Genomic DNA, 22506 nt, shown 5'->3' on the forward strand with positions numbered 1-22506 from the left:
CCATCCTGGCTAACATGGTGAAAACCCGTCTCTACTACAAATATGAAAAATTAGCCAGGTGCGGTGGCGGACACCTGTAGTCCCAGCTACTTGGGAGGCTGAGGCAGGAGAATGGCATGAACCCAGGAGGCGGAGCTTGCAGATAGCGCCACTGCACTCCAGCCTGGGCAAAAGAGCAAGACTCCGTCTAAAAAAAAAAAAAAAAAAAAAAAGAAAGTAGTCGAAGAGAAGCAGAATGCAGCATTACTTAGATAACACACTTGTGTGGACTGGTTTTGGGGTTCGATTTCTAATGAGCAGAAAATTAAGACAGAATGGGAAACAGATGGCCCAAATACCAGCTTCTAGGCCAAACCAATGGTTGGGATGTTGCTGTGTTAGCAAGGTCTTGCGAGGTTCTTCCTCCCTATCCCCACAACATTCCTCTCTTGCTGTCTGCTTGCTTGCCAGCCACCCCCTGGTTAATTTTCCCAAGGCATGCCCAGTTCCTCACTTCCCTGAGCAGAATCTCCATGGCTCCTTGTTGCCTACAGAATTAAGTCAATTAAGTCCAAACTCAGTTTGGTGTTCAGAGCCCCCATAATCTAAATTCCAGCTTATGTTCCTCTTCCTGAAGTTCACTTCAGACAAGCTCAACTCCTCATTTCTCCCTGTACTCCCCTCTCTTGGCCCTCTAGATATTCATACCTCCATGGAGAGTGCCTTTTCCACACCTGTCCACAGTCCACGTCTCACCCAGTTATTTTTTCCTTAAGATTCTATTTTTTCCTTAAGATTCCCTAATCCCTCTTGCAACTGAATTCTACTACAAGTCTGCCCTTTTGTGACCGGCTCCATTGTACCTTGGTACTTCCCTAAATGCCATATCATCCCATCAGACCAAGCATCCCTGTCCCTCCTTTTCCCGGTCTGGAGCACCTAGCCCATTGCCTTGTATGTTACAGGTGTTGTGTATATGTTAAGCGAGTGAAGCAGAATTCCAAATGATTTTAAAATGTGATCATGAATAAAGAGTGGGATACAGCATCTATAACAAAACCATTCCACTCTGATTTTGGAAAAACCGTGAAAAATAGATCTGAATTTATTAAGTACAGTATAAAACAGGGTTGTGGCAACAGAAAGTAAAAACTAACATGGATTGCTATAAATATGCTGAAGCCTAGTTGTTCAAATGATACAATTCTCTCATGCTACTCTAAAGTTTATAAAGAAAAAGGATTTACACTTTACACTGTACACAAAAGGAATACCTTCTGAGAGCCGGAGAGTGGGGAAAGGGGAAGGAGACTTGATGTCAAGGGTGCTTTTGAGGAACATGACGGGCTGGCCAGCCTGCCCCAACTTTGAGGCCCTGCTGGGCTCTTGTGACTATAAATATACTGTCTATTTCTAATGCAATCCGTCTTTCCTGAAAGATCTTGTTATCTTTTACTATTGAGACATGCTTTTATTTTTGTGGTCCTGTTTCCAAAGCTGCTCATGGTGACAGGTCAGGAGGTTGGGCTTTAGCTGAAAACAGGGTGGCATGGCCACTTTCTGCCCAGGAAGGAGGCATTCCTGGAGAGGCTAGTGTGCATTCATGTCTTCCCATCTGACAGAGTATCCTGAAATCAGACCAAGTCCTGAAAACTTCCAAAATGGGAAGTATCTGGGAAAATGCACTCTTCCCTCTCCTGTAGGGTCTCCTCCCGCTTCTGCGGTGTGGTGGGTCTGGAGAAGTCTGTATAGAGAAGCACTCCGCCTTTGCAGTGTCTTCTGAAGAGGAAGAGGCGGGGTCTCATTTGCTTTTGAGGAGTCGGGTGTTCCTGGTTACGGTCGCATGTTGTCATGAATCCAGTCTAGGTAGTTGGTAACCTTGGTGTACACACCCGGGACATCCTTCTCTCCACAGCCCAGGCCCCAGCTGATGATGCCCACCAAAGTCATGCGGCCATCGTTCAGACACACCAGGGGGCCTCCCGAATCGCCCTGCAAAGGAGATAGCAGGTTTGGCGTTTGCAAAAAAAGCAGACTATCTGGAGAAAGTCAGTATGTGTAGCATGAACATCGTAATCTTCAAAATACAGCAGGCCCTTCAATAATATTCCATTCAATGTCATTTCATTATAACATTGATGAGGAAAACAAAAATCAATTCCTGTCTGGGGACACTGTCTGCCTGGGTTTTGTCCAGGTACCCCAGTTTCCTTCCACATCCCAAAGCTTGCACGTTAAGCCAACTGAGGATGTGTCTACGTGGGCCCAGTCTGAGTGAGTGTGGGTGTCAGTGGCTCTGCAATAGGATGGTGGCGTCTGTCCAGGGCTGGTCCCGCCTGGCGCCCTGAGCTGCCAGGTGGCTCTGGCCACCCCCACCTGAGACCCTGAACTGGAATAAGCAGGTTGGAAAATGAATGAATACAAAGTGTTATAAAGTAAAAATCTGTCTAGTCTGTGATAAATACACGAATGAATGATGATAAACTGTGAGGTGTGGAGGCAGTCAGGGAGCCTGCCCTATTTGTGATTGTTTTTGAACCTCATGGTAGTAAGAGGTGTTCCTTACCATTTTTGCTTTGCAAACATTTATTCCCTGAATTAACCCACCGCTATTATGACCACCATCACTCACTTATTCTCAAAAATTGGGTAAATAAATACCATGTTTGTTTTTATTAACCTTTCTTAAATGTTGTATAGCTCACATTTATTTCAATATTGAATGTTAGAAGTGTTTTGGGTCTTTATTTAGAAGTTTGCTGATGTTTTTATGACTAGAAATATTGCCACAAAAACTTCACTCTTCTTTTTTTGTGTTTTGTTTGTTTTTTTGTTTGTTTTGAGACAGAGTCTCACTCTGTCACCCACCCAGGCTGGAGTGCAGTGGCACAATCTCAGCTCACTGCAACCTCCATCTCCAGGGTTCAAGCAATTCTCGTGCTTACGGGCACGCACCACCACACCTGGCTAATTTTTGTGTTTTTAGTACAGGCAGGGTTTCACCATGTTGGCCAGGCTGGTCTCGAACTCCTGACCTCACGTGATCCGCCTGCCTCAGCCTCTCAAAGTGCTGGGATTACAGGCATGAGCCCCGCACCTGACCAACTCTTGTTTATATCAATTAGCTGATGGTAAAATTGGTTTTGGAATTAGCTGATGGTAAAATTGGTTTTGTTATACATCATTCCACTTACAGTTGCAGTTTCTAAGAAACTATTTTTTCCAGGCATGCTGTTAAGTGGAGACTTACTGAAGAGTGGGTAAATTGTATCTCAGTTATCTTGGTCCTCTGGAGGATTAGGCTGTATCTATTCTGGTAAAGTAGAGTTAATTACTCAAACGTTTCAGGCCTCATAAACCCTGGCTTGGCTCCACCACTTACTAGCTGATGGCCTTACACTAACCATACTTCGGTTTTCTTATCTGTACCATACAGATAATATACTACCCATAGATGGTTATGGCGTTCAGTAGAAGAATGCATGAAAAGCACTGGAAGACATCTAGTAAAACTCTTGGTAATTGTTAGCTGTTCTTATATTGAATTAAAATGATTTGGTTTTGCTTGCAGATAATGGTTTCACTTTGGTACAACCTTTTTGTTTTTGGACTGTAAGTTGGTACAGCTGAGGTTTCTGAAGAAACCATTCAAAAAGAAACTAAATCCTGTCAGGGAATCAGAGGGGAAACTGCCGATATGACTGCCTTGCAAAAACAAAGCCCACACATCCTTCAGCACCAGAGCCTGACCTCACTTCTCTTTGTATCTCTTCTACCCCCAGCCCCTAAAGGAGAGCTTGGCACACTGCAGGCACTGAAATGTCTGAGGAAGATCAATTCCTTGGCTCTGTGTAGGTCTTAATACCAGCAGGCTGGCCTGTCCTCCCATACCCCAGTATCTGGCTAATCATGAAATATAAGTACTAATTCTGATAAGGATGCCCACACAAAGGACCTCAAATAGTGTGCTTTCCCAGGGTATTAGGGCTGAATGTGAGTTTTGAAAACTTCTTTCTCACATCATCTAGATCCTGCTTCCCAGTAAGTTGCCTTTCTGCCTTCTCCTTCTACAAAGCAGACTCCAATTCTCTAGCGCCAACAGAGGCAAACATTTCTTTTTTTTCTTTCTTTTTTTTGAGATTGAGTTTTGCTCTTGTTGCCCAGGCTGAAGCGCAATGGCGCAATCTGGGCTCACCGCAACCTCTGTCTCCCGGGTTCAAGCAATTCTCCTGCCTCAGCCTCCCGAGTAGCTGGGATTACAGGCATGTGCCACCATGCCAGGCTAATTTTGTATTTTTAGTAGAGATGGGGTTTCTCCATGTTGGTCAGGCTGGTCTCGAACTCCTGACCTCAGGTGAGCCTCCCACCTCAGCCTCCCAAAGTGCTGGGATTACAGGCGTGAACCACCACACCAGGCCGAGGCACACGTTTCTTAATTGTGTGGCTCTCTCCATCACTTCAATAGTCAATCAATTGCCTGGGCTGAAAGGAAATCCTGTACAGGTGGAGTTTCCTGTGCAGATCCTGGGGAAATTTCCTGTAGTTTAGAATTCTTAGGTTTAGGTGACTTTGATTTTCCTCCAGTTGCTTTATTCTGTGAGGCCCTCATCTAGAATCCCCAGGGGTATCACTAACAGGAAATCACTCCACTCTGGTGATAACTTTTTTCTTTGGTAAAGAACCTGTTGTCCCAGGGGCATTTTCCCCTGGGTTGTGCCCAGCATGGGTGTACCACTCCTGGTTACCTGGCAGGCGTCGTGCAAGTTTGCCTGGGGCCCGCCGCTCCGAGTGTCTCCAGCACACAGCATGTTGTCGGTGACCGTTCTGTTAAGTAAATGTTGTGATGTGCAGCGGCTGGATGGGTACAGTCTGACATGAGCCTCCTTCAGCCGCTCCGAATAGAAAGGAGACACTGAAAGGGGAGAACCGTCATATGGTTTTAGGGAAAGTTATTTATAAACGTTTTTGAAAGAGAAAGCCAAATTTTCCAATAATAGCTAACATTGATCAAGATTCAACATGTATTAGGTCGAATCCTATGACACTGCTGGTATTTTATCGTTTTGACCCACAAAAACAGCAGGATTCCGGGACTGAACCCACAGCCTCTCCGTAGTGGCACTGCTGATGCTTCGGACCAGGCAGGTCCCTGTTGTGGGGGATGGGGACAGTCCTGAGCCCTGCAGTGTGCAGCATCCCTGGCTGCACTCGCTGAAGGCCGGTGTTAACCCTCACCCTGAACTGTAACAACCGAAAACGTCTCCAGACCTCGCCAAACGTTTCCTGGGGGACGAAATCACCCCAACTGACAACCATTCGTTCAATATTATCTCATTTAACCCTCCTAATCTATTTAGGGAGATAGTTCTATCTCCACTTTACCAATGAGGAAACTGAGGCTGGGAGCAGTTCAAAATAAAAATCCATGTCCATGGTCACACAGCTCAGCAAGTGGGATTTGAAATCGGGTCTATGTAACTCCAGCTTCCCAGAACCCACACGCTTAGTGACTGTACTCCACTTCCTACTCAGAACCTTCCCAACACCTGCAGCACTTCGAGGCCCTCATACTGTTGTGTCCTTTCCTGGCCTGCAGTGTCCCTGTGAGGCAGAGACAGCAGAGACGGGCCCCCACGACACAGGGAGACAGGACTGGCGTCAGTGCCTGACCAGGGGCTGGAACTTCGCTCTCCTGACCCCATTTTCCTCTGGTGGACCGCAGCCTCCGCTGCTGTCCCGCAGACACGATGAGGAGGCCGAGACTTCCACTTACAGGCCTCATGCTTGCCGTAGCCGGAGAGCTCACACTCCGTCCAGTCCGGCAGCTGCAGGTCCGCCGGGGGAAGGCACACAGTGCGGACCACGCTGCTCTCCTGGGCACAGCGGGACGAATCCGATTTCAGCTGCAGCAGCGCTGGGAGGGAGAAAGGAGGAGTGAGCTGGCGTGAGGGCCACGTCCCTGGGAGGGGAGGAACACGCAGGAGGGGCAGGGGCTGGAGGAGGAGGCCCGTCTGTGTAAACACAGGTGAGTGCATGTGGGTGTGTTGTGTGATCTGTATGAACTGGAGCCGGGAATGACGAGCTCTTACCAATGTCATTGTCGTAAGTGTCATCATCGAATTCCTTATGGACAATGTATTTTTCTACTTCAAATTTCTGCTCCTCCTCGCCGGGGACCACCCGGTATGTTCTGCCCAAGATCACCGTCAGGTGGTGGGGCGGAAACCTGGTAGAGACACAGCCTTAGAATGCTATTTTTGCTGTGGGATTTCCCCTAAAGGGCTTGGTTTCTAGGCGTGAGAGGGTGGAAAAACCAACTGGGTTTCCGAGCCCCTACCTCTCCTGGAAGCAGTGGGCGGCGGAGAGAATCCAGCAGGAGCTGATGAGTATGCCCCCGCACAGGAACCGCTCTCCGGGCGACCTCCTGTGCTTGGCAAAGATGGCAGCCTGCCAGGGGTGGGAGGCGATGTCGGCGAAGAGCCCTCCTTTGATGCGAAACTGAGGCTGGCTGTACTGTCTCAGGCCGCAGGTGGCTGGGGAGGAAAGGACGAGGAGGCCGTCAGTCCCACAGGCTTCCTGCAGATGTGTAGGTAGAGTGAGGGGGCCATCTGCATGGCTGTAAAACCACAACTTTCACTTGGTGGGATCAGCATGCCGAGTGTTGTCCATACATTCTCTTTAGTTCCCACAGCGATGAGTTTCAGGAGGCGGAGACGTTTTTGCCCAAGGTTGCAATGGCACCTGGATTAGTTCCCAAGTATGTTTGACTCCAAAACTGGGGATCTGCCATCCTTCATTCCTTCTAATGTTTTCCTACAGCCATTTCCTGGCCTAAGAAATAAAGGATTGCAGCTTCCTTCTGAGGAATGTCTGCTCATTTCTTTTCCATCTGCCCAACCTTACCCATGCTTCAAGGCCCAGGTGCAATCCTGCCTCCTCACAAAGCTTTCCTGACGTCCGCACCTGCTCAGCTCTAAGGAGCTTAGGGACACGGACCACTGAGGACTCATATTAATGCCCTTGGGTGTGAGTTAGCTGGTGGTCTGTGTCTCATCGTCCCAGCTGGACTTGTGTTCCTTGGGGAACATTCTGGCTGATCTGTGTGTTCACAGGAGCTGATTAATAACCTGCTCTCTGGCCATTTCCAAACTAAAGTTTCAGTTTTTAGCAATATGCACCAACTTGAATCTCCTATCTCCCACATACATCATGAGCCAGCTCCCCTGTGTGAAATAGGTCAGCAGAAAACGTGGAAGATCTCACAGTGGAAGTACATGCCTTGGGGTCAGAGGGCACGATGGCAGGCCCTAGCTTTACCTCCCGGCTCCCAGCGAGCTTGGGCAGGCCACCTGGCGTCTAGGGGACTGCTTCCTACTCAGTAAACTGGAGGTAGGAAGACCACCTCCACCACACTGTTGGACGAATGTGGTGAAGGCACTTTATTATCTAAGGAGCCATGCATGCGAGGCCTCCTCCTCATTCCCCATTACTCTCAGCATCACCAATAGAGGCGTCTAGAGAGAGCGGGGTAGAGCCTACTGACTTCTCAGAGAGGTTGCTGTGTTCTTTTCTTTCTTCTCGCCCCTCCCCACCACCCCCATGCATGGGACATGGACACCCGCCCATCCACCATGGCTTCAGTCACGGAAGCCCCTCCCCACCCAGCCTGGAAGTGTGGTAGGCACACAGTCTGCACCAGACAGCCATGGAGGCCTAGAAAGTGGCGAGGAGATGGTGAAGAAGGGAGACCAGGTGCAGGGAGGCAGCCGGGGCCCAGCCCTTACAGCAGGAGGGCACATCACAGTACTCCCACGTCAGCCTGCGATTCTTCAGCACATGGCACCAGGGCTTGGCGTCCCCATCAGGATTCCTAAATGATAAGAGAGTTTAAGGTTTCCTTTTTATCTTCTTCTTTTTTAATTTTTGTAGAGATGGGGTCTTGCCGTGTTGCCCAGGCCAGTCTTGAACTCCTGGGCTCAAGCGATCCTCCTGCCTCAACCTCCCAAAGTGCTGGGATTACAGGTGTGCACCACCACACCAGGCCAGGAGTTTAGGGTTTTCAGTCCCATTTTCGGTCACATCACAGGCCATGTAAGAGTAGAAGGAGACTCAGTAAACCAATGAAAACCACTGAGCTGGGAGGGAGGACTTTGTGGCACACCCCCACCCTGGGAGAACTTCTCTTTAACTTTGTTATCCAATCAGTAATGTAGTGTTCTAATCTCATAGGGTTGTCGGACAGAACTGTGAGCTGTCCTGTTACGGAACTCTTACAAATCACTGGAATAAAGATGTCATGAGAACAGCTGAGGACTAAATGGTTACAGGCCAGGACCCTTAACTTGGGATTTAGGTTGGAAAACTGGCAGACCTTGCTTTTCACAATACGTGTTATTCTAGCAAGTGAAGAGGTTGGACTAGATAATATCCATGGGTGCCTCCCACACACTGGGTCTGTCATGCAACTTGAGGCATTGGATCTTCCCCCATCTCACACCCTAATCCCACGTTCTGCCAAGATCTGAACCCCCCGCCCCTGTGCTACCTACCGGCAGTAATTATGTTTGCCCAGGCCCAGTGCCTGGGCGTTGGGGTTCTGTGCTGTGTAAACTTTGCCTATCAGGATCATGGAATTCCACAGGAGGCAGGAGGCACCCGACTCGGTGAGGCTGTGCGTGCCACGGTAGGCTAACCCATTCCCAAAGTAGCAGTCACTGTTTCCTAGAAGAAAAGAATTCTCAAACTGAAACAAAAACAAATTCTGAAGCACGCAAGTCAAGGCTGGGGCTTGAAGTGGAGCTGCCGACCGAGGAAACTGGAGGCCGCTAGCCCGGCACTGAGAAGAGTGTAACACCTTATACTTCCCCTTTTGTTGCCCAGGCTAGAGTGCAATGCGTGATCTCGGCTCACTGCAACCTCCACCTCCCGGGTTCAAGCGATTCTCTTACCTCAGCCTCCCGAGTAGGTGGGGTTACAGGCATGCGCCACCATGCTAGGCTAATTTTGTATTTTTAGTTGAGACAGGGTTTCACTATGTTGGCCAGGCTGGTCTTGAACTCCTGACCTCAGGTGATCTGCCCGCCTCAGCCTCCCAAAGTGCTGGGAGTACAGGTGTGAGCCACCGTGCCCGGCCTGAGCCTTTTCCCCCCTCTTTGAGTTCTTTTACTTAGAGATGGCAAGGGGGTTTCATCTCCACCGGAAGTGGCTCCCTAGATTGCTATGTTGAGAGAGAGTCTGAGGGCATCTTCAGGTTCAGCAGGAAGGCTGCTACGTTCCATGAGTGGGGGCTGTTTCTGAAGCTGCTTTGAAAGCCAGTAGGGGTTTCCTTGTGTTACTTAACAGGCTGCAGTGAACCAAGGTGCTTCAGTGGGGCTGGGGTGGGGGTTATTTCTTGGACTGTGTCTGCCAGTGTCCTGAGGATCTGATGATGGGCTTGGGAAGGAGGAGGGTATGAGCCGTAGAGTACTGCCTGTTTTCATCTATTTCCCCCATTTTTCCATTTTTTTCTCCCCACCTGAAACTGACAAAGCATACCTCTATACATAAATACCATAAATAGAAGGGATTTTCAAGATTATCTAGATCTGCGAGTCCTCATTTAGACCAGACCATGGGGGATGTGGAGGATGCTGTAGAGTGACTGTAAAGTTTTCAGAGTCACAGGCATCACCCGTGGACCTGGGTGCTGATTGCATATAGCTGGTGTGTGTTTATATATCATATATAAATTTAATATATGTGTATTACATATATATATACACACACACACACACACACACACACACATATTTATGTATTTATTTTGAGGCAGGATCTCACTGTCACCCAGGCTGGAGTGCAGTGGCACAATCATTGCTCACTGTGGCCTCAACCTCCTGGGCTCAAGCGATCCTCCCACCTGAGCCTCCCAAGCAGCTGGGACCATAGGCACGAGCCACCACACCTGACTAATTTTTGTATTTTTTGTAGAGATGGAGTCTCACTTTGTTTCCCAGGCTGGTCTCAAACTCCTGGGCTCAAGCAGTTCTCCCGCCTCAGCCTCCCAAAGTGCTGGGATTATAGACACGAGCCACTGCACCTGGCCCTATATATATTTAGAACTTAAAAAAAATCTTTCATAGTGCTGTGATAAATGTGATAAGTAATGTAATGATTTGTAAAAGCACCACTGAATTCATAGTACTTTTCTGTAACTTAGCATTTCATTTTTTTCTTTTTTTTGAAACCGTTTTTTGTTCTATCACCCAGGCTGGAGTGCAGTGGCATGATCTTGGCTCACTGCAACCTCCATCTCCCAGGTTCAAGCAATTCTCCTGCCTCAGCCTCCTGAGTAGCTGGGATTACAGGTGCCCGCCACCATATCTGGCTAATTTTTGTATTTTTAGTAGAGACAGGGTTTCACCATGTTGGCCAGGCTGGTCTCAAACTCCTGACCTCAGGTGATCCGCCCGCCTCAGCCTCCCAAAGTGCTGGGTTTGTAGGCATAAGCCACTGCGCCTGGTCTTGTAACTTAATATATTTTTTTTCAATTTTGGAAGTTGGTTTTTTTTTTTTTGCATTAAAAGGTTTGAGAGGGAGTGAAAGAGAGAGAAAGCCCCATTCACCCATTAATCAAAAAAGGGAGAATCTCCATTCATTCTCAAAAGGACTGAAAACCACTGATTCAGCCCCATCCTCTCCTCCATAGAGGAGGAAATTGAGGGTCAGAGTGTGAGGAGATCAGCTCCAGGTCAGACAAATAACCAGTCAGAGGCCAAGCCCAGGCACTGACCTAAGTCCTGTCTTTCTTCCCTCTGCAACCAAAATGACTCACTCCTGGCCTCCCCCTTTCTCCCCTCAGGTGCAGGAGGACTGTCGGCCTGTCCTCCTGGACTCTCCTCCCCAAGGGACATTCAGGGAAAGGCGGGGTGGCTGCCACTTACCCTCGGAGCAGGCAGGGGTGCTGCAGAACTCTGAGCTGTACTTCCCCGCCTTGAAGACGTAGCACCAGGGCTTTGAGTCTCGATCTGGGTTTCTGAAAAATCAGCCAAGGGGAGGGCCAGGGTAGGTCAAAGGTGAAGCCTCTCCTTTAGGACCCAAGGATTTTGGTATCCTTTTCTGGAGGAATGGGGATTGCTTCTTCTTCTTTTTTTTTTTTTTTTTTTGACAGAGTCTTGCTGTTTCTCCCAGGCTGGAGTGCAGTGGTGCATCTCCTCTCACTGCAGCCTCCGTTTCCTGGGTTTGGGCAATTCTTCAGCCTCAGCTTCCCGAGTAGCTGGGATTACAGGTGCCTGCCACCATGCCTGGCTAGTTTTTGTATTTTTAGTAGAGACAGGGTTTCACCATGTTGGCCAGGCTGGTCTTGAACTCCTGACCTCAGGTGATCCACCTGCCTTGGCTTCCCAAAGTGCTGGGATTACAGGTGTGAGCCACCACGCCCAGCCAGGAGTGCGTTTTTGGTTGTACACTGGTAGTTGTATCATGTTAGGCAGGAGTATGATTTTGTTCCTGTGTTTACTTGGAGGTGAAGGATGGTTTAATGAGATGCACGTGAGTGCCAAATTGACAAGGTGTGGACTGGAATAGTCTTATATGTCAACTTGGCCAGGCTGTGGCACCCAGTCAGTTAACCAAACATTCATCTAGGAGTTGTGAAAGTGTTTTATAGATGTGGTTAATATCTACAGCCAGTTGACTTTAGAAAAGGAAATTGTCCTAGATAATGTAGTTGGGCCTCGTCCAATCACTTAAAGGCCATAAGAGCAAATATGAGGTTTCCTGAATAAGAAATTCTGCCTTAAGAGAGCAGCCCCAGCTTCTGCCTGCAATTCCAGCCTGGCTTACCTAGACGTTTCAGACTTGCCAGCCCCCACGATCCTGTCAGCCAGTTCCTTAACATAAATGTCTATCTATCTAGTATGAAAGGAAAATAAATCTCGGGACCCCAACGTCAGTGAGCCAAGGGAAATGTCAAGCCGGGAACTACGTCAGGCAAACCTGCCTCTCATTTATTCCTCAATAAGATAGCTGCAAAGTTTTGTTTTTTTTAAAATTCCCTACAAGGACATTCCTTGCAGGCCTAAAGATCTTTACCCTAAAGCAGTTCTGTTGACTTTCACCTTGGCATTGTAAACGGATAGCTTATCTTCCCAGGTGCAGGACAGAAAATCATCCCTCTGCTCATCTGAGACAAATGCATATCTGATTGCTTCCTCTGCCCTATTGTTTATGTAAAAATGCAGATCAACTGAGCCAGATTCAATTGTGTGTTCAGTGAAAAGCTGATCAAGGACTCAGAATACAGCCTTTTGTCTCTTATCTACCTATGGCCTGGAAGCCCTTGCTTTGAGTTATCACAACTTTCCAGACCAAACCGATGTACATCTCACACATGTTGATTGATGCCTCATGACTCCCTAAAACGTCTAAAGGCAAGCTGTGCCCTGACCACCTTGGGCAGATGTCCTCAGGACCTCCTGAGGCTGTGTCACGGGGTGTCCTTAACCTTGGCAAAATCAACTTTCTAAATTGATTGAGACCTGTCTCAGATACTTTGGGTTCACACACATTCTCTCTCTCTCTGTCTCTCTCTCCTCTCTCTCTATCTCTGTCTATCTCTCTATCATCTATCAGTCTGTCTATCATCTATCATCTTACATGCACTATCTATCACCTATGTATCTATCATCTAATCTATCACCTATCAATCATCTATCATCTATCAATCTATCACCTATCATCTATAATCTATCCATCTATCATCTATTTATCATTATCTATCATCTATTTAATCTATCATCTATCAATCATCTATCATCTATCAGTCTATCATCTATGTATCTATCATCTATTTATCTTTCTAATCATCTATCTATCATCTATCACCTATCATCTATCTATCATCTATCCATCTATCATCTATCATCTGTCTATCTACCATCTATCATCTATGTATCTATCATCTATTTATCTAATTTATCTATCAATCATCTATCAATCTATCATCTATTTATCACCTATCATCTATCTATCTGTCATCCGTCTATCATCTATCCATCTATCATCTATTTATCATCTATCTATCATCTATGTATCATCTATTTAATCTATCACCTATCAATAATCTATCATCTATCAATCTATCATCTATCACCTATCATCTATCATCTGTCTATCATCTATCCATCCATCCATCCTGTATTGGTTATGTTTCTTGGGAGAACCCTGATGGATCTGACAGAATCTTTCCCCAGCTGTAGCAGCTTCTCACAGGGGGAATCCCTCCTTGGGGATGTGCCCTCACCTGCAGTAGTTGTGGTTCCCCAGGCCCAGCCTGATGGCGTCTGGCCTCCGCCCGCTGTAGGGCTTCTGGGCCAGCGCGCTGCTGTTCCAGTTGGTGCACTCGGCGCCGCTCTCCGCTGTGCTCCACGTGCCCCTGTAGCTGATGCCCTGGTCCTCGTAGCACGTGGCCCTAGTATCTGATGGAGAGCAGGGCATGGATGCCTCACATGGAAATCCCCTTTCATTCAGCCCTCAGGAGGCTCCCCTTTCTGCCCTGTCCTCCCCCAGGCCTGATGCAGGCTGGCTCGGAAGCCACAGGCTGGGTGGCAAGGGTGCCAGCCTGGATTCAGGGTCACACCTAGGCTCTGCCTGCTGCCTGGCACTGTGCTTCCTGACCCATGGCAGAAGCGCCTTCCCTATCCCTGGCCCCCACCCCTGGCCCTGCCATCACACCCTGCCTTTCCTTCCGGGGGCGGGGGAGACTGGAGAGGTGGGATTTCAGCTTGTTTCACGTGCTCTCACCTACTCACCTATTTCACAGCACTTCCCAGCAAATCCTTCGGGGCACTGGCACACGAAATCGGAGAAGTACAGGGCCTGCTGGCAGGTGCCCCCGTTGAAACACCTTGGCTCGCTGCAACCTGTCAAGTATAAACAAGGAAGCCCCTAATGACAGCCTCTCTCTGTGAGCTCGGGCCATGGTTCCAGGAGCCCTGTCTACCACAATCCACACACACTCAAGTCGCACAGCGTGGAACACGTGTATACCAGTTCTGCATCCTACAAATACTGTTTTCATCCTGCCTTTGGTTGAAAAAAATCCTCAATAAGATAGCTGCAAAGTTGTTTTTTTTTTTAATTCCCTACAAGGACATTCCTTGCAGGCCTAAAGATCTTTACCCTAAAGCAGTTCTGTTGACTTTCACCTTGGCATTGTAAACGGATAGCTTATCTTCCCAGGTGCAGGACAGAAAATCATCCCTCTGCTCATCTGAGACAAATGCATATCTGATTGCTTCCTCTGCCCTATTTTATTTTGAGATGGAGTCTTGCTCTGTCACCCAGGCTGGAGTGCAGTGGTACAATCACAGCTCACTGCAACCTCCACTTCCTGGGTTCAAGCAATACTACTGCCTCAGCCTCCTGAGTAGCTGGGATTACAGGCGCCTGCCACCATGCTTGGCTAATTTTTGTATTTTTAGTAGAGACAGGGTTTCACCATGTTGGCCAGGCTGGTCTCGAACTCCTGACCTCAAGTGATTCGCCCACAATATGACTGTCCTATAAGTGGACCCTGCAGGTCAGACAAGTGTTGTTCAAGGTTCCCCTGTACTTTCAAAGCAGCTCCAAGGATGATGTGAGTTAAAATATGAAGAATGTGCTCTATGTGCCAGGCGCTGTTGTACAGTCTACAAAAATTAGCTAATTTAATCCTCACAGCAAACCATGATGTGTGTACTGTTATTACCACCTCTTTACAGATGAGGAAACTGAGGCAATTGGGCATTTGCCCAAGGTCACTTGGTCTCGCTCCCTTTTCTGCTTGTACCTTCACCTCCGCCTAAGGCCGAACAGGCCTGGAGGCTCATTTTGAAGATTTGAACTTTCCGGGGACCATGAAAGACAGGGCTCATGAGACTGGACCCCTGAACTCGAAGCCTCAGCTTGAAGTCAATTTGTACTGGGCTTTTCTGTGTTTTTGTTTTTGTTTGTGTTGTTTTGTTTTGTTTTAGAGATGGGGGCTTGCCCTGTCGCCGAGGCTGAAGTGCAGTGGCGCAATCATAGATTACTGCAGCCTCCAACTCCTGGGCTCAAGTGATCCTTCCGCCTCAGCCTACCAAGTAGTTGGGACTACATACCAGGTCTGGCTAATTTTTTTATTTTTTATAGAGACAGGGGACTTGTTATGTTGCCCAGATTGGTCTTGAACTCCCGGGCTCCAGCGATCCTCCTGCCTTGGCCTCCTAAAGTGCTGGGATCACAGGCATGCACCACCTCCCAGCCTCAGTACATACTTTTGACAGGCACCGAGTGGCACTGTGCCCTGCCGCTGTTGCACCAGCAATATTCCACCCGGTTGCTTCTGAGCACGGGGCGCAGCCATGACTGATGTTGCTGGTATATCATCTGCGTTTTTTCATCTCTGCAGATCACTATGAGAAAAGACAGGCCAGCCTCATCAGAGTATGACTCAAAATGAAATGCCTCACCACCCCTGGACCTACTGAGAAAACTCCCTCACTTGCTTTCTATAGACTGCATTGCATACTCTCTTATTGAAGAGACACAACTGGAAGATAACAAGATAATGAATACTGGCCAAACACGTGACTGATGCCTGTAATCTCAGCACTTTGGGTGGCCGAGGTGGGTGAATCACTTGAGGTCAGGAGTTCGAGACCAGCCTGGCCAACATGGTGAAACCCTATCTGTACTAAAAATACAAAAATTAGCCAGGGATGGTGGCAGGCGCCTGTAATCCCAGCTACTCAGGAGGCTGAGGCAGGAGTATTGCTTGAACCCAGGAAGTGGAGGTTGCAGTGAGCCATGATTGTACCACTGCACTCCAGCCTGGGCGACAGAGCAAGACTCCATCTCAAAATAAAATAAAATAAATTTGCATTTATTTTCTGAGTGCCATTGAATATCTTCTCATATGATTTATTTATTTTATTTATTATTTATTTATTATTATTATTTTTGAAACAAAGTCTCACTCTGTCACCCAGGCTGGAGTGAAGTGGCACGATCTCGGCTCACTGCAACCTCCACCTCCCGGGTTCAAGTGATTCTCCTGCCTCAGCCTCCTGAGTAGCTGGGATTACAGGTGCCTGCCACCATGCCTGGCTAATTTTTGTATTTTTGGTAGAGACGGGGTTTCACCATATTGGACAGGCTGGTCTCGAACTCCTGATCTCAAGTGATCCACCTGCCTTGGTCTCCCAAAGTGCTGGGATTACAGGCATGAGCCACCGCGCCCAGCCTAATTTTTTCTTTTCTTTTCTTTTTCTTTTTCTTTTTTTTTTTTTTTTGAGGGTCTCTGTCACCCAGGCTGGAGTCCAATGGTGCTGTCTTGGCTCACTGCAATCTCTGCCTCCCAGGCTCAAGCAGTCCTCCTGCGTCAACCTCCCAAGTAGCTGGGACTACAAGTGCACACCACCACACCCAGCTAATTTTTAAATGTTTTGGAGAGGCGGGGTGGGGTGTGGGAGGCAGAGGGGTCTCACTATGTTGCCCATGCTGGTCTTGAACTCCTGGGCTAAAGCCATCCTCCTGGATCTGCCTCCTAAAGCGCTGGAGTTACAGATGTGAGCCATTGCACCTGGACTTTTTCTCATTGTAATTCACCAAAAAATATATATATGCATAACTGTCTACCAGAGTTTTCATCCACATAAGTATTACCACACAGAAATGATGCATTTTTGGCCCCAAAGAAAATTGACATTTTAGTCTTTGCAGAAAATGTGCTACTTCTCCAAGTATTTTTGGCATAATGAAAATAGTTGAAGTAGTCCCATTAATATTTTCATGCCATCTTTCTGTTTTCAAGCCAGAATGGCAACTTAAAAAACAACAACTTTACTTTCAATTAATTAAAGAAGTAGCACGTGCCCACTGTAAGTCAGACCCTTGCTGCTTCAGAGGTCACTGAGGCCAGGATACCCTGGTAGGAAGCAGGGTGCCATCCAACAACGAAGGCATTAAGAGTCCAGGTGTGACTCACTCTGGGGAGCGAGTCACCCTTTTTAACACCTTTACAAAGGGTATTGCAGAGTCTTCCAGACTCAAAGGAACTAGGTCGTGAAGGAGGGAAATTGAGGGCCTAAGTTGGTAGTTTTGGACCTGAAGCTGGGCCTCGCATTCCTCAGCCTTCTAGAGTCAACTCTAGATGTGGACTTAGGGACCCCACCATGTCTAGGGGTTGCCTGGGTGGGACATCCCAGTTGGGACATCCCGGTTGGATCAACAGAGGGAAATGGATACACAGGGATGTTGTTACCAAAGCTGCCAGTGCACTGCGGTGGGATCACAGCCTAGGATGAGACCCAGAGCATGGGGCTGGCCTCGGCCGTGACTGCCCTGGCTCTGCTGCTGGCAGCTGTGTGACCCTGGGCAAGCCACTTGCTCTCTCCTGGGCTTTGCCTTCTGATCTGTATAACCAGGACCTTGGGCCAGTGGCCGCCCCCCGCAGCCCCTGCTAGGTTGTGATCCCTGACAGCCTGGCTCCTTGAGGGGGAACACGTGTTTCTGCTCCCCTTAGAATCAGAACCCGCCCAGTGGCCGCAGCTGATGGGAGAATGGTGCCGACACAGGCATCTCTGTAGAATCATGCTGCAGTGGCACTGTCACACCATAGGCAGGTGGTGGGTGGAATAAGGCAGGTGGTGGGTGGAATAAGGCAGGTGGTGGGTGGGTGATGCACCCTGCACCCCACCCTGCCTCCCTCCCTGACGACCCCATGCACCCCTCAGCTTCACCCGACCTTGGTAAGATCTGGCTCCTCTTCTGACTCGGGCATGGATTTCCTGCGAAGAAACCAGAGGTGGAGGAAGGATCAGCACATGCCAGGTGTACTAAGAGTAAAGGTGGCCAACCCAGAAGCCCACATGAACCTGCTGGCCAGATACCCCTGCTCAGAGACCCCCTCGGGTAACTGGCCCAAGTGAAAGTCCATCTCCTGCCTTCTAGTCCAATTGTTCCCCTCCTTCCTGACTGGCTCTGTCCAGAAGAGCTTTCTGCATGGTGGAAATGTTTTCTGTCTGTGCTGTCCACGATGGAAGCCACACAGGGCCACCGAGTGCTTTGAATGTGGCCAGTGGGACTGAGAAACAATTTTTAACTTTAATTATTTTAAATTTAAACAGCTGCACATGGTAAGTGGCCACCATATTGGGCAATGGAGTTGCAGCTGCCTGTCTGCTCCACGTGGTCACCTGGCTGTCCCCGCTGTAGGGTCCTGTGGGAGAGGTGTGGTTAGTTTGGACTTCCGTGAAGCCCTTTATTGCTAGGCATTTTCAGAGAGTGTGTGTAGCGCTTCCATCTCAGCTAGAGAGTAGGCACCATGAGGGCAGCTTGCCTCTGCTGTGGCTCACGGCACTTGCATTGCCTTTTTCTTTTCTTTTTTTTTTCTTTGAGACGGGATCTCAGTTTGCCACCCAGGCTGGAGTGCATTGGTGCAATCATATCTCACTGAAGTCTCAACCTCCTGAACTTAAGTGATCCTCCCGCCTCAGCCTCCTGAGTAGCTGGGACCACAGGTGCATACTAGTACACCCGGCTAATTTTTAAATTTTTTGTAGAGACAGCATCTCACTATATTGCCCAGGCTGGTCTCAAACTCCTGGGCTCAAGCGATCCTCCCACCTCGGCCTCCCAAAGTGCTGAGATTATAGGTGTGAGTCACTGTGCCCTGTCCTGCATTGTCTTTTATAAATACAGTCCACTTTGTATATCTGCAGGTTCCATGTCTGTGGATTCAACCAAAACAGAAAAATAAAAAATAATAATAGAAGCTGAGCTTGTGGCTCACACCTGTAACCCCAGAGCTTTGGGAGGCCAAGGCTTAAGCCTAGGAGTTTGGTGCTGCAGTGAGCTATGATTCTGCCAGTGCACTCCAGCCTGGGTGACAGAGTGAGACCCTGTTTCCAAAAAATATATAAATAAATAATACAACAATAAAAATAACACAAATTTAAAAATACATTATTACAACTATTTACATAGCATTAACATTGTACTAGGTATTATAAGTAATTTAGAGATGATTTAAAGTATACAGGAGGGTGTGCATAGGATATGCAAACTCTACACCATTCTATATGAGGAACCTGAGTATCCCTGGATTTTGGTATCCTTGGGGGTCCTGGAACAAATACCCCATAGATATGAGGGACAAGTGTACTTTATGGATTAATTTGAATACATTCTTTAAAAACAGCTGCAAAAAAAGGCAGTCACAGGCAGGGAGTGGAATGTTAATTCCGCTTACTCAGGTCAAAATAAGTGCCTAGGGCTCTGCACTGGGCCCCCAAATACAGCGTCTGCTGTACAGAAGGGAGTGTGTGCTGTGTGCTCCACAGTAATGCCAGCCCCTTGTCCCTGTGCCTCTCTGCTCCCTGACAGCATTCCCACCTCCATGGCCCAGATGGACACAGACCCCTGGAGCCTCCGGAAGCATCGCAGCCTTGAGGGGCGGGACACAGGGATCCTGGACACCAACCTGGCTGGGTAAAGCGAAGACTGCTCCACAGAGCAGCAGCACACAGCAGAGCCCTCTCTTCATTGCATTCATGATTGCTTCACAGCGTCCCTTAAATTCTGGAAGGAGAGAAAAAAGAGCTTGATCACAGGGTGCGAGAGGTCCCTGATGGCAACAGAGGAGGAGAAGCTGCAACGTTGTCCTGGCTGGCTTCCTCCAGTGCCAGCCCTGCGGGAGAAACGCCAGACATGCATCTAGAAGAGGATTCTAGAAACTACGTATTTTTTATTGTTGCAAAATATACATAACACAAAATTTACCACCTTAACGATGTTAAGTGCACAGTTCAGTGGCATTAAGCACGTCATATTGCTGTGCGGCCGGCCGTCACCACCGCCCATCTCCAGAACTTCTCCATCACCCCTAACTGAAACTCTGTAGCCATTAAAGAACAACTCCCCATTCCCCTTTTCCCCAGCAGCCACACTGCTACTTTCTGTCTGTATGAACCTGACTGCTCTACATACATCCTAGAAGTGGAATCAGACAGCGTTTCTTCTTTTGTGACTGGTTTATTTCACTTTGCAAATGTCTTCAAGGTGCATCCATGCTGTAGCATGTCCTTTTTTTTTTTTTTCTTTTAAGATGGAGTCTTGCTCTGTCATCCAGGCTGGAGTGCAGTGGTGTGATCTCGGCTCACTACAAGCTCCACCTCCCGGGTTCACGCCATTCTCCTGTCTCAGCCTCCTGAGTAGCTGGGACTACAGGTGCCCGCCACCACGCCCGGCTAATTTTTGTATTTTTAGTAGAGAAGGGGTTTCACCGTGTTAGCCAGGATGGTCTTGATCTCCTGACCTCGTGATCCGCTCGCCTCGGCCTCCCAAAATGGTGGGATTACAGGCGTGAGCCACCACGCCCGGCTGCCTTTTTTTCTTCTTTCTTTCTTCTTTCTTTCTTTTTTTTTTTTTTTTTTTTTTTTGAGACAGGGTCTTGCTCTGTCATCCAGACTGGAGTGCAGTGGCATGAACACGGTTCACTGCAGCCTTGACCCACCAGGCTCAAGAGATCCTCCTGCCTCAGCTTCCCAAAGAGCTGGGACTTCAGGCATGCACCACCGTGCCTGGCTAAGAGAGAGAGAGTGTGTGTGTGTGTGTGTGTGTATGTGTGTAGAGACAAGGTTTCTCTATGTTGTCCAGGCTAGTCTCGAACTCCTGGGCACAAATGATCCTCCTTCCTCAGCCTCCCAAAGTGCTGGGATCAGGCGTGAGCCACTGCGCCCAGCATTTTTCCTTCCTTTTTAAGGCTGAATAGTACTCCACTGTGGGATAGAACACATTTTGTTTATCCATTCGTCTGCCAATGCCAGGAGATAATTTTGCCCAGAGATTTCTGTGGGCTGAAGGGCTAGACCATTTCTGAGACGTCTTGGCAGCCCAGAGACCACAGCGCTCTGGCTTGGTTTCCTGGAAGGGAATTCCTGCCCTGGGCTTGACTAGATGGAGCCGCAGTCATGTCCTCTTGGACTTCTGCAGCGGAAGCCGTTGGGATTTTATTGCCAGCACATCATAGAGCCAGCCTGCCTTAGACTGCTCAGGTTCCTCCACACAGGATGGAGCCTACTCCCCTGCCTGAGGGTCTCCCCACAAAGCAGAGGCCCCCCAACCCAACCTCCACCCCCCACCCCCTCACCGCTCTGCCGGAACATCTGTCTCCTTTTTCACAGACTGCAACAGATCCGGCAATGTGCATATTTGCAGGAAGGAGGGGAGGCAAATGATGTTTGGTCAGAAGACTCAGATCTTCCTGGACCCCAGAGCCCCAGTTTCCATCTGCCTCTCCTCTGTGATCCTGCCCTCGGCAGCTAAAAGTAGGTTAGTCGGTCGGGTGTTATTTTGTGGTCTGGCGGCCTGTTCCCTCCTTCATCCACAAAAATTAAAGCATGGCATTTCTTTCCCTGACTCATTTCCCTTCGGTCACAACAACTTCAGGTCCCACCCTCCCCCTCCCCCAAGTGTCCTAGGGGCCTGGAGGCACAGGGGCTTCCAGGCCTTGCCTCCCTGCCTGGGTCCAGCTCTGGATCTTTGATTCTTACTTCGAAAAGAACTCCCCCGTGGGAGGTGCTGATCACCCTCCTTGCCTCGCTACATTTCACGCCTGACAGATTCTCCCTGGGCTCCTGTGTCAGGCAGAGGGGCGTAGGAAGAGGGCGAGGGAAGCCTGCAGGAGGCTCCGGGTACAGCAATTCCATTGAGAAAACACAGCTCAGAGGGAGGCTTGCCAGCCTGGCATCCTCCCAGCCTTCCTGCACCTGTCCCATCAGGAGGGAACAGAAGTGCCATCTCCAGCCTTTGAGCCTGCAGTGCCCGAGGTCTCCCTGGAGTGCGCTCTTTGGGTGTCCCTTTCTCCCCTGGAGGAAGCAGCTGTGCTACTCCCTGGCTCCAGGCAGTTTCAGAAGAAAGGGAGTTGGGAGCCGAGGCCACCCAGAACAGGAGTGCGGGGTGGAATCTTCTCATCACGGAGACTTACTCCAGATCTTCTCTTTCTCAGCTTTCCTCAAATTTCCTGTTTCTCAAAACTTCCCAAAATTCCTCTTAAATTCCCCATTTAAATTTTATCCCATTACTTAATCTTGTAAAAATAGCTCATGTGAAACTCCCTCCCCATTTCTCCCTGATGTTCATGTATTTCTAGGTTGCCCCACTCCTTACTCTTAAGCAAGACCCAAGGATGGTGAGAGCTCCCACCTCACAGGAATTGTGAATGAAACAGCAAATGAGTGAGTACAAGGAACTTGACCTTCTTCATCGTGCTGTCCACACCACCCAGCCCTCTCGATAGGCTCCTGCACCCCAGCCTGGGATATCAGTTTGGGTGTTTTTTCCAGATGCCCACCAAGTTACTTCTTTATTTCAAGAACTCAAAGTCCTTCCAAACGGAATGCAATCCCAGATGCCGGGAAACTGCAATGTGAAGAGTGCAGTATGGACACGTTGGCATTGCCTGGGAACATCCCCCTTTCTGGATAACTAGGGGTGGGGGGACCAGATGGAGGAGGAGCACGACCT

At 48.7% G+C, this 22506-nt stretch overlaps 1 protein-coding gene and 1 non-coding gene across 8 annotated transcripts in view; both read right to left on the bottom strand.

The window, feature by feature from the left end:
- Positions 1-1052: 1052 nt before the first annotated feature.
- PLAT (plasminogen activator, tissue type) overlaps positions 1053-22506 on the bottom strand; it is a 32989-nt gene continuing 11535 nt past the window's right edge. For 4 of the 7 annotated variants that reach the window (XM_054499731.2, XM_054499732.2, XM_054499733.2 and 1 more), the window contains exons 3-15: positions 19463-19560; positions 17726-17768; positions 15255-15392; positions 13770-13880; positions 13262-13436; positions 10902-10993; positions 8529-8700; positions 7764-7849; positions 6317-6512; positions 6069-6205; positions 5753-5893; positions 4725-4891; positions 1053-1971 (exon numbers count right to left, since the gene is read on the bottom strand). In XM_054499731.2, the coding sequence (XP_054355706.2) occupies positions 1813-1971; positions 4725-4891; positions 5753-5893; positions 6069-6205; positions 6317-6512; positions 7764-7849; positions 8529-8700; positions 10902-10993; positions 13262-13436; positions 13770-13880; positions 15255-15392; positions 17726-17768; positions 19463-19560 (1715 nt within the window). In that variant the 3' untranslated portion in view covers positions 1053-1812. The remainder of the gene's footprint in view (positions 1972-4724; positions 4892-5752; positions 5894-6068; positions 6206-6316; positions 6513-7763; positions 7850-8528; positions 8701-10901; positions 10994-13261; positions 13437-13769; positions 13881-15254; positions 15393-17725; positions 17769-19462; positions 19561-22506) is intronic. The other 3 variants (XM_054499736.2, XM_054499739.2, XM_054499737.2) reach the window with 1 other exon arrangement.
- Positions 10706-10826, bottom strand: LOC129043316 (small nucleolar RNA SNORA17). The gene has a single exon (XR_008504408.1). It is a non-coding gene; the product is annotated as a small nucleolar RNA SNORA17 (small nucleolar RNA).

This window comes from Pongo pygmaeus, chromosome 7, assembly GCF_028885625.2.
Source record: "Pongo pygmaeus isolate AG05252 chromosome 7, NHGRI_mPonPyg2-v2.0_pri, whole genome shotgun sequence".
In the NCBI taxonomy this organism is placed as follows: domain Eukaryota; kingdom Metazoa; phylum Chordata; class Mammalia; order Primates; family Hominidae; genus Pongo; species Pongo pygmaeus.